The sequence below is a fragment of the Gambusia affinis genome, linkage group LG10 (assembly GCF_019740435.1).
Source record: "Gambusia affinis linkage group LG10, SWU_Gaff_1.0, whole genome shotgun sequence".
Lineage (NCBI taxonomy): Eukaryota > Metazoa > Chordata > Actinopteri > Cyprinodontiformes > Poeciliidae > Gambusia > Gambusia affinis.
In genome coordinates, this window is record NC_057877.1 from 3937858 (window position 1) to 3954877 (window position 17020).

General features: G+C 38.3%; 1 protein-coding gene across 15 annotated transcripts in view; it reads left to right on the forward strand.

Annotated features, from left to right (window-relative positions):
- The first annotated feature begins 224 nt into the window (after positions 1 to 224).
- The window catches only part of kif1aa (kinesin family member 1Aa), a 54278-nt gene continuing 37482 nt past the window's right edge, over positions 225 to 17020 (forward strand). For 8 of the 15 annotated variants that reach the window (XM_044128619.1, XM_044128621.1, XM_044128620.1 and 5 more), the window contains exons 1-14: positions 232 to 556; positions 3348 to 3517; positions 12636 to 12709; positions 12818 to 13000; positions 13091 to 13156; positions 13237 to 13415; positions 14466 to 14577; positions 14825 to 14902; positions 14990 to 15055; positions 15152 to 15169; positions 15257 to 15335; positions 15429 to 15507; positions 15663 to 15805; positions 16758 to 16796. In XM_044128619.1, the coding sequence (XP_043984554.1) occupies positions 3412 to 3517; positions 12636 to 12709; positions 12818 to 13000; positions 13091 to 13156; positions 13237 to 13415; positions 14466 to 14577; positions 14825 to 14902; positions 14990 to 15055; positions 15152 to 15169; positions 15257 to 15335; positions 15429 to 15507; positions 15663 to 15805; positions 16758 to 16796 (1222 nt within the window). In that variant the 5' untranslated portion in view covers positions 232 to 556; positions 3348 to 3411. Of the gene's footprint in view, positions 557 to 3347; positions 3518 to 12635; positions 12710 to 12817; positions 13001 to 13090; positions 13157 to 13236; positions 13416 to 14465; positions 14578 to 14824; positions 14903 to 14989; positions 15056 to 15151; positions 15170 to 15256; positions 15336 to 15428; positions 15508 to 15662; positions 15806 to 16757; positions 16797 to 17020 lie in introns of all 15 variants that reach the window. The other 7 variants (XM_044128624.1, XM_044128629.1, XM_044128630.1 and 4 more) reach the window with 2 other exon arrangements.

Genomic DNA, 17020 nt, shown 5'->3' on the forward strand with positions numbered 1-17020 from the left:
TTGAAATATATATATATATATAAAAATCGTATGGATGTTCCCTTATATAATGCACAGTAACATCTTTCTCAGCTTGAATATTTTCTTTTTCTGCCATAGCCCTTAAGGGGTCCTAATGTACGCCCTAATCTTTATCTATTCAGCCCACCGCCTCCTCCCCTGCCTGCCTTCTCCGTACTGCATCGATGCTGCTACCTCCCCCCAGTGGTGATGTCACCGGCTCAGTGGAGCTCGAGCATCCTCACCAAAGACACCGAGACAACAGAGCCATTTTGACCGCTTCGCTTCCCAAAGCAGCGGCCAAGGGGGCCACCTTCCCTCCTCAGTCCTCAAGAAAAGTCCAGTTAGGGCGGAAAAGACCAGTCGGGGCGAAGGAGGTAGGTGTTCTGGTCGGCAGATTTCGTCGCTGACATCCTCCTCCCCATCCCGTTTTCATGAGGAGGAGAGGCTGGTGACAGACCTGGAGGAGAGCGGCGGAAGTGGAGGTATCCACGGGGTCTGGATGTGAAACCTACAGGCACGGCAAACGCGGTCTGTTCCCGGGAGCTGTTTGGAGGTAAGGCGACTCCGTTTTTCCTTTTTTTGTGTGTCATCCATTGTCAATGACCTTCTGGTAAAACATTTTGAATGACACTGTCCTTCTTTACTTGGTGTTAAATCTCTTGGGAGTGAATGAGCATAAGGGCGCGGCCAGTGGAAAAGCTGTCAATAATGAAAACACGGTAACCTTCAGCAACAGAGTGACATTATACTCTACACATTTACACAGGTCACGCTGTCATGTTATTTTGTTGCGTGTATAAATTATAAAACGGGTTACATTTAAAATGCGAGGGAGGGGTGGCTGACATAAATGCAGTGTCACTGGCTGAAGTCTTAAGTAAATGTTACTTTCCAACTTTAGAAATGACGCCATAATTCGGCTATATTTTTATTGTTCTTTGAATGAACCGTCAGAAAATATTAGCTACTTTTATCCCACAGGCCTGAAACCAGCATGTCATTCTGAAAAGGTGCCAAAATATGAGGCAAACGTCACCACTTTATGAGGCTTCTTTCCTAAAATAATAGCTTACTACGTGATAATTTAAGACAGATTTTAAGGGTATGGGTATTTTACAGCACCTGCCACCAGAAAGATGGTGGCCGCCCAGTTGAGCTGCATCATCAGCTGATTGTCCTGAGCTTTTCGAGGAGATTATGGTCATCATACCCCCTTATGAAGAGTGATAACAGATGTTCGAAAAAAATTTATTGTAAAAAGTTTAATTTCATTCCATAGCCCCCATTAAGAATTTTAATTTAACTGAAAATTACAACAAAAAAATAAAATAATTTTAATTCACTGCTAATCTTTCATATTTTTGTGTCATTATCATCTGCAGCATCATGTTTGCACTACAATAAGATTAAACCTTAAAAGCCTTTTTGCTGGTACAGGTTTCTCGAACACCTCTGATAAATTGGGGCCACGTTTATGAAGGATGACACAGCAGTTACACATAAATCAGTGATGATGACAGACAGTTTGATCATAAAATGAGGGTGCATAGTCATATCCTAATAGATTAATTACCTCGGTCCATGAATATTAACGAACAACAGGAATGAGTATGCTCTTTCTGAAGGACGGTCTGTAAGGTTAGGGAGCAGCAGTGACTGCTGAATGTAGAGTACTGGTCTCTTAATTGACATTAACATTGATAGATTACACTTTGACGATGAGTCATGCTCCTAAAACACACCCAGACTGATCAGAAGCAAATTGATTTTTATGTTTTTTGTTTTTTTTTCTATTTTATTTCTGTAAGACAACGTGACATGAAGCTGCCCTGCTGAAGTGACGCCAGTTCCCAGATTTCTGGTCTGTTTCAGTCCCATTGTCATCCAGATAAACATCCTGACATTTAGCTGCTGCTGCATTTCGTTTGTTACAGCTAGCTTTATTATCCATCTTTCTCAGCTGCAGCTGACCGCGCATGACCTTTATTTATTTATTTATTTTATTTATTTATTTTACAGCCATGCGTCCCTGCCTTCCTCCGTTGTCCTGGTCACCTCAACTGCAAAATATTGGGATGCTCTTTTATTTTAATTTTTTTATATATGAAAAAGGAAAAACAGCTGTGCAACATGACTCGCACAACAAATGTTGAGTGTGTTTTGACATAAAAGTCCCGTAAACATCGTTTTGCAAAGGTATGAAAATCCCCTCTGTCTCATTACTCGCTTATGTTTTGTAACATAAGTTTTAGTAAAATTGTTATGTTATATCTTCAATGAAAGGTTGAAGATATTGTAAAGTGGGTGGAAACACAAAGCTTTCAGATTTTGTTCACAAATAAAAATCCAAAAAGGTGTGGCATCATCCTGACTTCCTTTACTGTGATATCGCTCAATGAATCCCTTTGTAACCAATCGCCTTCAGATATCATTGATTAATAATTAGTCACCACCTGTGGGTAATTAAATCAGTGCAAACCAGCTGCTTTGTGGAGATTTCAATGAACTTGGTGAGCAAGCAGCACGAGGGAGAGGGAGACACCTTCAATATACATTGTGAAAGAGACATGATCAATGTCAATAGATAATACATCTGATAGAAAATTCACTGACCTCCAATCCAGAACCGCACAGCATTCTGGGAGATGTAGGCAGAGGAAATACTTTAGCCTCCCAACTTCTCACAGTGAGCTAAGCTAGGTGAGCGATGTCAACTAACTCACTCTCTGGTTACCTAGCAACTTCCTCCCCCTTTGGTTACCTAGCGACAACCTGTCGAGTAACTTGTTCAGCACCGGTTTCAGGTTTCAGGCGCATAAAAGTAAACAACCGTGGCATGATCTGAAAACTGTGGCTAAAACAGGAAAGGTCACGCCACCAGTTTGGCAGGATTTCAAATATTTAAAAGTAAAAACTAATCAATAGTTATCAATATCGACTGGTATAAAACGTCTACACGGTGACATGTTTTTCAGCCATTTCGTCCAGTTCTGGTCAGGTTCCAGTACTCCATCTCAATCCAATAGGAAATCTGTGGCTTAACTTGAAAATTGAAGATCACAGAAAAAAAAAAAACGAGTAAACCAAAAAGTAGTAGAGCTGAAGACTTGCTCGTCACTCTGCTAAGAATTTTTGTTTTTAAAAAGAATTTTGAAAACTATCTCTCCTTTCTACTTTATACATATTCCCTTCTTTGTCTTTTTTAAATTTTAAATTTCCCAATAAGACGCATTAAGGTTCGTGGTTGTAATGTGAAAAACCTTTGAGAAAAGTTTAATGGGGTAAATCATGTTGGGGATAGAAAAGGGTCAATTTTAATAAAGGCACTTTGTCCTCCCTTTCAGAGACCTGCAGGCCCCACGTCTGGGTTCCAGAGAAGGCCCCCCGAGGTGCTGAGAAGACATTGCCATGGCAGGGGCCTCAGTGAAGGTGGCGGTGCGGGTCCGCCCCTTCAACTCAAGAGAGACGGACAAAGAAAGCAAATGCATCATCCAAATGTCTGGAAACACCACCAGTAAGTAGCCCAACCCAAACATCGGCGCTAAAATGACAACAGAGTTTCTGTCACAAATAAATGGCAGTGTGTACTTGATAATACTCTGTACAGTCTGTTTTTATTGTCTTAACACTTTACACATGGAAGACAGCAGAAGCAGGGTAGAAATCTAAGTTTGAGTTCATGAATCAGAGGACTTGAGTTCATGCTCCTCCAGCTGCTTTGTTTTTCATGCTGACCTCTGATCTTTCTTAGTGAAGGGATTACTCAAAGAGAAATTAACTCTGCGCACCATCAGGAGCGACTGACATTAATCCGTGGTAAACAGGCATGGTCTTTCCCAAGACTCGACATGAGCAGAGCATTTATGTTGCATTTAAAGTCTGACTTTATTCAGCCCCAGAAATAAAACGTCATGTTTCTGTTTCTGGTTTCATACGACGACAGCAGTCGTTTCTGCCGGGTCGGCGTTTACCAAACTAATCCCTCAGCGTCACACTTCAGGTGGATTAATCTCCATCAGATTTAATCAGACATGTAATCACAGGAAGACCTTTCCACGGTAAAAGCAGGATTTAATAAATGTTCCTTATTTCAGACAAAGTAATCCTTTTGCTCAAATCCGCCACTGATGCGAAATGTACAGTGGATGTTACAAAATCTGTAAGAATATCACAAAAGTAGAATTTAAAATTAGTTTTGATTAATTAAAAAATAAAATGTTTTGGGTTTGTGTTGATAGCATTTGTTTGTAGTTCAGAGCTCCACATTCCTGGGACTTTAGGGAGAGCAGAATGAGGAGACTGGAAAGATACTTGATATGTTGTCTGCTCTGCAAGGTAAAGCCGTTCATCAATAATAGATTGGACATCCTGAAATATTTACTGTTTGGCCTGATTTAGTCATCTCCCTCCTCCCTCCTCATGACACGGATGACTTGATAGCAGGCTGTACGGCCGTTTTCTGGGCCTCGATGCTTTTCTTTGAGGTTATGTTTGCAGTTTTGGCGTAGCAAACATTAAAAAAGGCCTTTGTAACATGATGGGTTCCACGGTTTCATTTGTCTTCTTCTGTCTTTACAGCAGTGAAGACAGAAGACAGTAAAAATGGAAGTTTTTAGCTACAGGATTGCATAAAAACAATATCTTTGGACATAATGCTGATTTAGTCACTCTTTTAGCACTTGATCCAGCTACTTCACTTACATTTCTGCACTAAAATTTCTTATATAATTGATTTTAATCATAATTTATGAAATTCAATCTGAAGTAGTAATTTGTTTTTGTTTTAATTCAAGAATCCCTAAATGCATAATGAAATGTATAGGTTATACATTATTTAGAGATTCACAACATTGTAGGCTCAGTTGGAGCTCTGGATTTTACAGGAACTTCTCATAGAATCAAAAATTACAACTAGGTCATCCCACAAATATATTTTGATCAAGCCATAGATTTGGAAATATCCAGTGTTTTCTCGATAAAGTCTAATGTTATTAAAGGTTCTATCCATGTGTTACTCCCTGAAATTTCAGCAGAAAGATTTCCACGCATAATTTTAAACTCTACATTTGGGCAGTAAGGAGGAATGGTCTCCACCTTTTCAGAACATCGCTTGAAAAACCGATAAGAGGACTTCTTACTTTGGTCCAGAATCAGGCTGCTGTTTAAAGACTGTGGCAGCAGAAGCTGTTCCCACACTCCCATCTCTGATACTGCTGACGGGGAATATCTCAACACACAGCTGGTGTTGGGCCAGGAAGGTCTCCCTCACGCTGGCCGACAGCTAGCTTGATGTACAAACCTGGTTTTGGTTCAGTCTTGAAGGCAAAAGAGATTCTTAATATCAAATATCTTTTTTCCCTGGGCTAAATAAAAATGAAGGAAAACTTCTGGAGGAATCAGTTGCACAGAATAAAATATTATAATCAAATCTTCAGGTTGATCAGAGCCATAATAGAAGTCAGGTGAGACACAACATCATTTCTGATTAAATCATCTCAAAGCACTGTTTGATTCCAATATAGTGGTGGAAATCTTCAGAGTGAGAAAAACATCTATATACATATCTGTATATGTGAGCAAAACGTCTATAAAGTGCAGGATGAAGTCAGCTTTTGTAGATTAAAAAGTTAGTTTCATATTGTGAACCACTGTCAGATCCAATTACATTTAATATGTTTACCTCAGAAAGGTGCCAATAATTCCACTTGCTCATAAATTGGCACATAACCATAAAGATTTTACAAGTCATGATGTATTAAAACCGAAGGCGCTAGCTTCACATTTCATTTTGACATGGCGTACAGAAGGCAAACCTCCTGTTAAACATAAAAAGTTAGACAGTCTGTGGCCTGATACTGATGCGCCTTGTTGAGTTTGATTTAAAAGAAAGATAGGAACAAATGCTTTGATGCATAAAACATCCTATAGGAATTGATCACAATTGGCATGCCAAACTCCAAAGAAGTCCATCTCTAGTTTTAATTTGTTTAATTGGCATGAGCAGAAATCAAAGTGAACTCAGCATTATGCCACCCTTACTAATGGACTCCATGTTGTTCAGCCACACAAAGATGCTTATAGTTGGACTGCCAGTCTTTGGGCAAAGCAGATTGTTTCCTTCCAAACAGAGTCAATAGCTCTGGATGTGGGCTGGAAGCTATGAGCAGGCTGACGTCATGAAGAGAAATCCCATTGGTGGCAGTGTCTGGAGGGGATACAGAGGCTGGGCATAAATGCCCCCTTGTCCCCACGTAGTCTTTGCCAAAACAAGGGAAGGGAAGAAGGAGCCTTGGAATTTGTGTCTGTGTCTGTTTTTTGTTTTTTTTTCTGAGCTCTCTAGCTGACACTCAGGAGTGGAACAATAGCTCCATTCCCACAAAGAGAGAAAATGGCAGCAGTATTGTGTGAGATGTTTCCTCCCACGCCGACCTTAATTAAGATGCAGGGGACAGAGACGCAGGGGAATAATGTGTCTGTATTTGGAAGACGAGAGAGAGCGCTAACTCTTGGTGAACAGATCTCGGCTGAATGTCAAAAATATTGTTCTCAACCACATCCGACACACTGAATCTTACCAAGTGTTTTTGGTTCAGTTTCTAGTTCAGATATCTTTGCACATTTGAAATAAGATGAAACTAACTTGCAAGTAAATTCTCAGTAAGTTATAGCAGTTTGTTTTAAGCCAATAATTCCTAATTATTGATTTTAAAAAGTACTAGTTCCATTGGCAGATTATTTTACTTACAAGAAATTTTTTACCATGTTTATGTAAAAAATGTCTTGTAAGTAAAATAATCTACGAATGGAACTAGTACTTTCTCATCAAAATTAAAGAATTATTAACTTAAGACAAGCTCCTGTCTTACTTGTAAGTTAGTTTTGTCTTATTTCAAGTGTGTGAAGATATTTGAACTGGAATCTAAACCAAAAACACTTGGTAAGATGTTGTGTTTTCGCAGTGCATGTCATCGATGGACTCTGTACCCTTGAAGCTCTTAGTATGCTATCAAATTATTACAGTTCAATGTTTGTAAAAGTGTTGACACATAATAGTACAGCAGTCACAACGGTTTTCTTTTGTTTTTCTTCCCGCCGCATTTCTTTGACAGTACAGCATACTCTGCATGTGTCTTCTAACCATACATCATAATTCAGGCAGCAGCCCATCATAAAGCAGCAAACAGCTGCTGCTGCTGCTGCTGCTAAGTGCAGCATGTCGGTGACTCTCAGTCAGTGCGTTTGTCTCCGCTGTGTCAGACCTGCTGACGCAGCCACATTTACTCTTCTGTTGACTGGGCCAGGTCATCCGTGACAGCCTGACCGGCGTCACTCAGTCACCATGACATGAAAACCCAGCAGCTGCGACAAATACAAACACTGAATATGTCACTGAAGGATGCTGAAAGCATGAATGAAAAGCAACTATGACTTTAGTCGATAATGCACGAAATAATCGGCAGTGAAATTAATACTTTTTTTGATGAGGTATATCCTGATTTGATCAAGTTATGATCTTTTACATAATCAAATACAATTAACACAGTATAGTTTAGTCTGAAGTCCATTTAAACATTTAAAAATATCCTGTAACATTAAAAATGATAAATAAATTAAAAAAAAAAAAATATATATATATATTTCTGTCTGACCTTTTCATGACCTAATACTTAGTCATGTAAGCTTATATAGTTTAATACCTTTAAATACAGTGACAGGCATTACTAGTTAAAATGTTAGTTCCTCTAACCCTAAAGCACCACATCTACACTATATTTAGTGGAAGCTACTGCTAAAACACTACCTGCAATTCAAATTGTATCTGCCCTCAATCACTACAACCCTGGTGCACCAATTTAATTTTGACATTCACAACATTTACATGTTCTCTATTGTCTTGATACATTGTTTTTATGTTTGTATCTTCTTCTCTGTTTTGTGTTTTATTTTGTTGCTGGATCTTTTTTGTTTGACATAAATTTATTGGAGAGAAAAAGACAGCGGAGAACCAAAATGTCAACACAAAGGTCAAATTTTATTCAGCTGAAAGTCTCCAAAATGGCAACATTTCAAAATGAGGAGAAATGCTGAACAAAAAATTAGCTCTGCTATTAGCAGATTAGCTGAAGTGTGCTGACTACTGTTTGTATATACCAAGTGGGTTTAAGCCGTGATGAGAAATTTCAACTTTCTAAATCCACTGTGCACCTGCCTAGCATGCCTATTAAACAGACAGACATAATTGATATGTTTATAATCTTTAGTGATATTTAGAAGTAAAAGCATTTACATTACAGTGTCCTGCAAAAGATAAAATCTCTGTTCATGTGAGAAAAGTGGGGAAATTGGATTCCACTAAAATTCACCTTAGTACAAGCTAATACTGCCATACTTTGTCTTATAGCTGATCTGTTTCATGAAAGGAGCGTCTTTTAGGCTTTCTTGAAGCAATTCCATTACAAAATCAGAAGCATGACCAACATGTTCTGTTGGTCATGTTCACAACTCATAAAAGTTCATTTGAACTTTTATGAGTTCAAATGATGTTGAGATTTTATCAGAGCTGAACTACTGAGTGCATTTTGATTAGGTTAGCTTCTGAGTTTCCCAGTAACCTCTCAGTCACCCTAAAGTAATCACCTGATCAGAGTGCAAGGTGTTCCCATCTCCTTCTATGGAAAAGCTAGGGGGCTCGTTTTATCTGAATCAGAGCAAAATTTAGGATGAGTCAGCATCAGGAGAATATCCTGCTGCAGAGACTCACCCTGGACAGACTGTGGTTTATTTTTAAGATCCAATCTTTGCTGAAGCGATCTGTGTCCCCTGGTGGACATGATTTGTGTCATCACTTTATTTATTTATTTGGAAAACAGTATTTTGTGTTCTTTGCTTCTTCTTTAATATGTATGAGACAACAACTTTCATGCAGATTAGAACAATCATCAATATCAATATCATCAATATCAAACATGAACATGATAATTGACGTGGCAATTTAGAATTATTAATTGATGAAAACTACGTTTTTTATATAATAATGTAGCCAGATCTGTAATGAGGGTGTCACACTTTTGGCAAAAGAAAAATGTAGAAATTGTTTTTTTTATCTGTATATTCTGATAAATTTTTGTCATAGTGAAGAACGGGGCTGAAATCTGGCTCATATTTCATAGCCTGGTGTTGCACTGTGTAGTGATTCATAGGGTGAGTACTGGAGAATGTACTTAGCTGCTGGTTTTTTCTCTCTTATTGACCACATCTGCATTAGTAGAGAAAGTGATCTGCTGCTCTGGGAGCACAGAGGAAGTATTTTCATCGCCGATATCGCCTTATTAAATGTGCTGCCTTTGGTTGGGCTAAGAAAATAGGGGGACAAAAAATATGTTTGTCAGGAACCGAGTTATGAGTAAAATACTCTGGCAATGTTGATGAAAAAACTAGCATTTTTTTCATCAATATCAAGAAATTATTTCCTTAAATCTTCCTAAATCTTGATGAAATGTTACTTGCAGGATTCAAGTGTGCTTTGATATTTGCACTACAATCTAGACCCATATACGTGGCTAGATTTTGCATTTTTACAATATTTACACCACATTTATACTTTTCCTGAGACACATTGAGACTGAGTCAGTTGCACAGTTATTAAACCTTAAGCTGTTTATTAAAGGGTGCAGTAGCAGTCGTGTTGGAGTGAAATCAGGTTAGTGGTCAGTTATGACTGGATGAGACATCATAATTTAACTTGGTATACCTGATTCATCATCATTTATCCCAGAAATGCCAGTCGGTCTGTGTATAATGGTGTTTTGTAAGCCAAAAATAATTGCAATATAAACATGTTTGCCATGATATTATCTGCTATACCAACAGAATGGAAATGCTGCACAAATTGTGTTCAATGTATGAGTGGAAAGATGGAGGATGAAATGGATGATTGTGACTTTGAGCACACAAAGAATGAAGACAGGAAGACATTAAATGACAGCAACATTTTAGTCACCTAGCAATGAAGAATGACATTAGCAATGACAAAGAGACTTTTTTTTTTAGAATGCAAACAAACAAAAACTTAGAGAGAGCGACACGTTATTGAACAGCAGAAGGAGGATCCGAGCGCAAACCTGCCAAGCAAAATTTTAGGTACTCCAAAATGGCACGTTGTAACAAAATGTCTTCTTACCTTAGATATATTTATAGGGGGTGATTTTATTTCTGCTACTCAATTGTGAAATTGTCTACCAGAGTTACCTGCAGAAATTTTCGGAAGATAGTGAAAATAGCTGAACAATAAATAGAGTTGCATTAGGCAGCACAATTATAATATAATAATAATATTTCAGGTGACATGCATTCCTTGACGCCCCCACCTGATACGATAGTGTCTCTGATCAGATTTCTGAGATTGTGGAGCCCTAGAAAATATGATGATAGATATAATCTGATAGTTCTGCTGTGAGTAATGATTCTCTGTATTTTTTTGAAGTGGTCTGATACTTACAATTTTTAATGGGTTTCAGCAAATACAGCATAAATTTTACTCTGTTTAAACTAGATGGTTATTTAACTTGCTGCAACTACTAACTAGTAATTTATTGTCTTTACAGCTACATTATATAAACAAATTAATCACTCATATCTCCAAAGTTGTTTTCTTTATGTGGAGGATAAGTCAAGGGAAACAATCAAAGTGAAATCTTTTGATAACCAATCAGCAGTGAGAGTTGCTTAAAAAAGTCAGTGTAATTCCTTTGCCAGCAGTAATGTCTCTCCACCAGTCAATTTTCTGTCGCCATGGTACCCAACGACTGTATTGGCTGATAAAGGAGGGAAGAAGTGAATATATTCCTCTTTGTTTATTTCTGCTTCTGCTTTTAAATCAAATATTCATCACAGCTTGAGTTAAAAGCATTCAGTTGTGCTTTGGTCTGAATTTCTTGTTATTGTAGCTCCACAGGCCCCTCTTATACCGCTGTTCTCAGGTGTGTCTTAGAGCAACTTGTTTTGGTGTGCGCTCTCTCAAAATGCAACTGAGACACTTCGCACCTGCCCCCTCCGTTTCGCAGAGCGTTCCATTCCACCCTGTTTGGCTATTTTTATTTTTCGATAGCACAGATCGTCAAGAAGCAGACAAACCTATTCTTCTCAAAATGATTAAAGATGTCTGCAACAGAAGACTTGTGAGTCCAGCCTTACATGTTTGAACAAGAAAATGGTACCACAATATGAATGAATGCATCTTGTAAACAAGACCTCAACATAGTTTTCAAGTTAGATCATGCGTATTTTTTGCACATGACCACTGAATCATGTTCATTCATCATGATTCAATGAAAGCCATGAATTTGATTGAATGCACATTCGTTGACTTGAATATGCATTCAAGGCAAAAATGGTATAAACAATGCTAATCTGTTTATACAATACTGTTCAAAAAAGAGTAGGCTTATGCCCTTAAGGAGCTAAAAGCTAGGACACAGTGCTAACATAAGCAGAAGGAATGATGCTAGCAAAACAATACCAGGACTTCATATCAACGCACATATAAACTAATGTCTCAGTTACAGTTTGATGTCAATTTAGCATCATTTACAGCTGTGTCCATTGCTACTACAGACACAAGGAACTGACCCCTCAATCAGACAAAGTCTCAGAAAATCCTTCTTTATACTGGCAGAGGTTGCTGAAGCACTCATCCTTAAAGAGCTTTGCTCAAACAAAGAGGAGATTCCCCATGGATGTGGGGGAATTAAAAAAAAAAAATAGTTTGACATGGCACTTTGAAGAGGTTCTGATGCTGGGGGATAGTGTAATGAATTATGGGGTTAATGCAACCAACAGCCAAACATTTTGGTCTTTACACTTTCAGCCTAGTCATCCTTGAACTCGGAAAATTGGTTCACCAGAGATCCGTGACCTTGTTTAGCTGTAATAGTTCAAACAAACGTAAGAGGGAATGGAGAAAACTAAACATATTGACAAATATGCCTCAAACAAAGACATCTATGAAGCACGCGGAGAGACTAAATTCAACTTTTCTGCACTCCCAAAATCTCCAAGTACAAAACAAAATGTATTGAAGGGCTTAAAAAGTGGAGTTTGCCTGATACATTCCCTTTAAGGTGTACATCCTGCACCGTTGAAAATAATCCATCCTGTCAAGTTACATCAGTAGGAAGAGAAAATATTGCAGTAGTTGTCTGCCACGCACCCTTCCTCTTCAGAACAAGCTTTCCAGAACCTTTCAAAGCCAAACAAAAGCCTTCATCGTAACATATGGAGCCAAAAATAAACTTGAACCTGTACCCAACCATGGAAAACTGTAGTTGTCATTCATGTTGGAATTATTGTAAAACCACACAATAATGTCTCACTTGGTGTATTTCAGTCCATTCTGGCCCTTATGTCTCAGAAAATGTTTTGATGTATACTTCCAAAGTTGTCAGCAGATTTAGTTTCAAGTTTGGACCTGAGGGATTTGCTTGGTTTGAGCACCATGCCTAACCACTGTAATAGGAACAAATTAAGGCCTTCCCTGGTCTGTCCGCACAACTTGACTGATTCAGCTCAGGTACTGTTTCACTCAGACAGCTCCCACCTTTCGACTGACCTATGTTTCTTGTCCTGTCTTTCAGCCATCATCAACCCCAAGCAGGCCAAAGACAACAAGAGCTTCAACTTTGATTACTCCTACTGGTCGCACACATCGGTAACTCATTCTGCAACTATACCTCTCAACAAGGAGACAGATTTCCATTAGAGCGAGCTGTTTTGTGTTGGGTTGTCTGATTTACAAGATATTGATCTCACTCCCCAGCCGGAGGATATCAATTATGCCTCCCAGATGCGCGTGTACAAAGACATCGGAGAGGAAATGTTGCTTCATGCTTTCGAAGGATACAACGTCTGCATCTTTGCATATGGTCAGACCGGCGCGGGCAAATCCTACACAATGATGGGAAAACAGGATGTCAAGGATCAGCAAGGAATCATCCCACTGGTAAAGTGACACAGTAACCAGTGCAGATTAACTGAAGGAACTTTTTTCTGAATTTATTTTTTATTGAATGCCTTCTTTCTCTTTTTCTAGCTTTGTGAAGATCTTTTCACGAAGATCAATGATAATACAGACAACAGCCTGTCCTACTCTGTGGAGGTAAGACTTGAAGGCCACTGATAATGAGCTTCTGTTCTCAAAGGTGCCTCTTAATCCAAACTAAATATGCATTTGAACAGGTCAGCTACATGGAGATCTACTGTGAACGAGTGCGGGACTTGCTGAACCCTAAGAACAAAGGGAACCTCCGCGTCAGAGAACATCCTCTGATGGGTCCGTACGTTGAGGACCTGTCCAAACTGGCTGTCACTTCTTACAACGACATCCAGGATCTTATGGACTCTGGCAACAAAGCCAGGTGATGGGCCATTATGATGAGTTCACAATATTTTTCCAAGATCAACACAACATACATACAACATATATTTTTAATGATTTTTAGAAGCAATAATTGAGTGGATACATAAATTATTTTGTGAATATATTGAGAACTTTCTCTAATTCAGACATGTTTATACTTATACACACACCATAAATTTGGTTAAATGTTCTGTAGCAGGTGTCACTCAGTTAAAGCTGTTGATTGTTTTAGAAATGATGAAGTTCTATGTTGTACAATTACTGAATCATGGAAAAAGAAATGCATCAGTTGCATCAGTAAATGCATCAAAATAATATTTAATGTCAATGTAGTGGAGTTCTACCTCTTTATATGAGTATTATATTGTCTGTCTTTATCTCTCACACAATAAATGGTTAACCATTGTTTTATAATGTGGTGGGCACCGCTAGCTAAAAGGTTAGTCCTGCTAATGCTAAAGCAATACACCAAGATGGTATTTAGTAGAAGCTAATGCTAAAATACTAATTTATATTCAAATATCTGCCCTTGAAAGACTACCTTGAAGACCCGATTTAATTTTCACATTTCAAATGACATGTTGTATAATACCATTAGATATTGTGTTTTTGTTCATATCTACTGTCCACGTTTTATTTTGTTCTTGTATACGTCTTGTTTGAAATAAAGTTACTGGGGGAAAAAAGAGACAGAATGGGAGGAGAGGAAAGAAACTGCTGAGTAAATGATCTTCACTCGCTTAAAAATAAGAGTATGGATATAAAAGAAGTCTTAACAGCTGATTACCAAACCTTCAACATGAGTGCCTTACAGTTTATCCAGAAAAAAATTACTTGGGGAAAGTGAAATGTTTTCAGTTAGCTAAAATGATAAAAGGAAAAACTAATTTCACTTTTAGGGAATTAACAGAAGTGTTCCCACCATGGGTTTCATAATTAAGATTACTTTGAGTAAATACCTAGTACATGCTACAAACATGCTACTGTAGAACCTTCTAGTAAACAGACATGGACTCTGTGAATTGATTAAACTCTGCTCTCTGTGTAGGACTGTGGCTGCCACCAACATGAATGAAACCAGCAGTCGCTCTCACGCAGTTTTTAACATCATATTTACTCAGAAGCGCTTCGATGCGGAGACCAACAACACCTCTGAAAAGGTAGCAGATTATTATCACATCCTGACTGAAATAATCTATTTATTTAGCACTTCTGCTTCTCCTAACTGTGATGGATGACTCCGGGGGAAATCTTGATCTTATGGAAAAAATCAATGATGGCTTGCAGGTCATAAGGTTAATCTAATTCCAGTCTCTGCAATGGTTATTAATAGCTGTATATTTTTTGATTGGCAGATAATGTGCAACATTAAATATGCTGGAATATTAACTGATGTTGTTCCACTAGGTCAGCAAAATAAGCTTGGTGGATCTGGCCGGCAGTGAGAGAGCAGACTCTACAGGAGCCAAAGGAACCAGGCTTAAGGTGAAACGGCTTTAAGGAAGTCCTTATTTTACTTTGTATGTATGTTATAAAAAGTGAATTAAATCACATCGCTTTGTAAAATGACAGGAGGGAGCAAATATCAACAAGTCTTTAACCACATTGGGGAAAGTTATTTCTGCTTTGGCAGAAGTGGTGAGTATTACATTGACTGTTTGGTGTATTTTCAAAGACGAGGCAGATTTTAAGATTTTAAGATATGTTTTTTTCTCCTGCCTCTATTCTTTTAAGGATTCTGGACAAAACAAGGTAACTCATTTAATTTAACTATTTTTTTCAAAAATCTGTCTCCTGCATTCTGAAGGAGGAAAAATTCTGCTTCTTTTCATTGCACAGAATAAAAAGAAGAAGAAAGTGGAAAGCTTCATTCCATATAGAGACTCAGTTTTAACCTGGCTGCTGAGAGAGAACTTGGGTACATAGAATGTGCTTTTGAATTGCCGTCATTAATAAACTCAAACTGAAGCTGGAGAATGCTGATGCACATATTTTCTCTCCGCGTTGCTAGGGGGAAATTCTCGAACGGCGATGATTGCCGCTCTGAGTCCAGCTGACATCAACTACGATGAAACCCTCAGCACCCTCAGGTAGACGGCAGAGACTGGATCACATTAAACACATCAAAAGTTGTAGCAGCTCTTTCAGGCTGCAGTGTCTTAGACATCAGGAGTTTGTTCTCTACCTCCCTCTTGTGTCAGCACCTTCTGTTATTTTTCGGGGTTTTTTTCTCTCAAATCCACAGGTATGCTGACCGTGCCAAACAGATTCGCTGCAACGCTGTCATCAACGAGGATCCAAACAACCGATTGGTGCGTGAGCTGAAAGAGGAAGTGTCCCGTCTGAAAGACCTCCTGTATGCCCAGGGACTGGGTGACATCATTGAGAGTGAGTTACAAAATCAAATTCTGCCTGCCATCTATTCGTGTACAAGTGTGTTATTTAAATGATGATGAAACTGAAGTTGTAAAAGTTTTATTTAGCATGAATGACAATTTCTATTCTGTGGGATATGTGAGGCCTGGTCAACCAACTTGTCCATATTTAATACATTACCACCACAAAATCCATTGTATTTTATTAGAATTTTTAGTTCTAGGGCTGTAAATTATTAAGTAGCAGTAAAAATATGTTACTTTCCATTCACACACCTTTTGATATGCTTAAGTAGAAACTGACTTAATCAATTGTCAAATAGCGTTCACCTGTGTGTAATTTGATCTCGGTGGAAACAGCTGCTCTGTGCTCAGTTTGCTGGAAGGCTCGTAAGGCACACAGCAAACAGAGAGGAAGGTGTTTCGGTCAGATGAGATCAAAGTGTTCAAATCCTGCAAAATGCAATGTCTGCCACAAAAATAACACTGCACATCGTCGTAAATACACATCTCTGACCGTGAAACATGGTGGTTGCAGCGTCATGCTGTGGGGATGCTTTTCTTAACTGAGTTGGTGGAAGGTTGAATGAAGTTCAAGCACTCTGATGAAAAGGTTTTTATCAAACCAGGTCTAAGTATTATAAAATACAATAAAATCCATACCACACTTTTCAGATTTTTATTTGTAGAACAAAACTGAAAATCGTATATTACTTTTATTCCACTTCACAGTGAATATGTTTAATATACGCGTTGGTCTATTGTACACAATTACAATAAAATACAACAAAGTTTGTGGTTGTAACAGAATAAAATGTTTAAAAAAAATGTCAAGGGGTTTAAACGCTTTAGATACTTTTAAAAATAACAAATTGACATGCTATTATTTTTACTGGTATGAAGATTCTATCTAAAGGTTTCCTCTTTTCTGTCTCTCTATTAACTTCTGTTTCAACCTCACCCAGCCTATCGAGCAACTGGTGCTGACATAGAGGGTTTGAAACGTGTGTCTCCTATTTATTTTGCTTTGTTATATTTTATTTTTCCTGTTGCTTTTGCTATGGCGCTTGCTGCAACAGCATGAGTAGTTTGTCGATGTTCTCTGCAGCACCACTGAGCAGTCTGGTTTATCTAGGCGGCTTTGTTGATAATTCTGAAAACTTTAGGCGGCTGATGTTCAAAAAACAGAACCTACCTATGGCTTCCTAGATGTGCCATTAAACAGGCA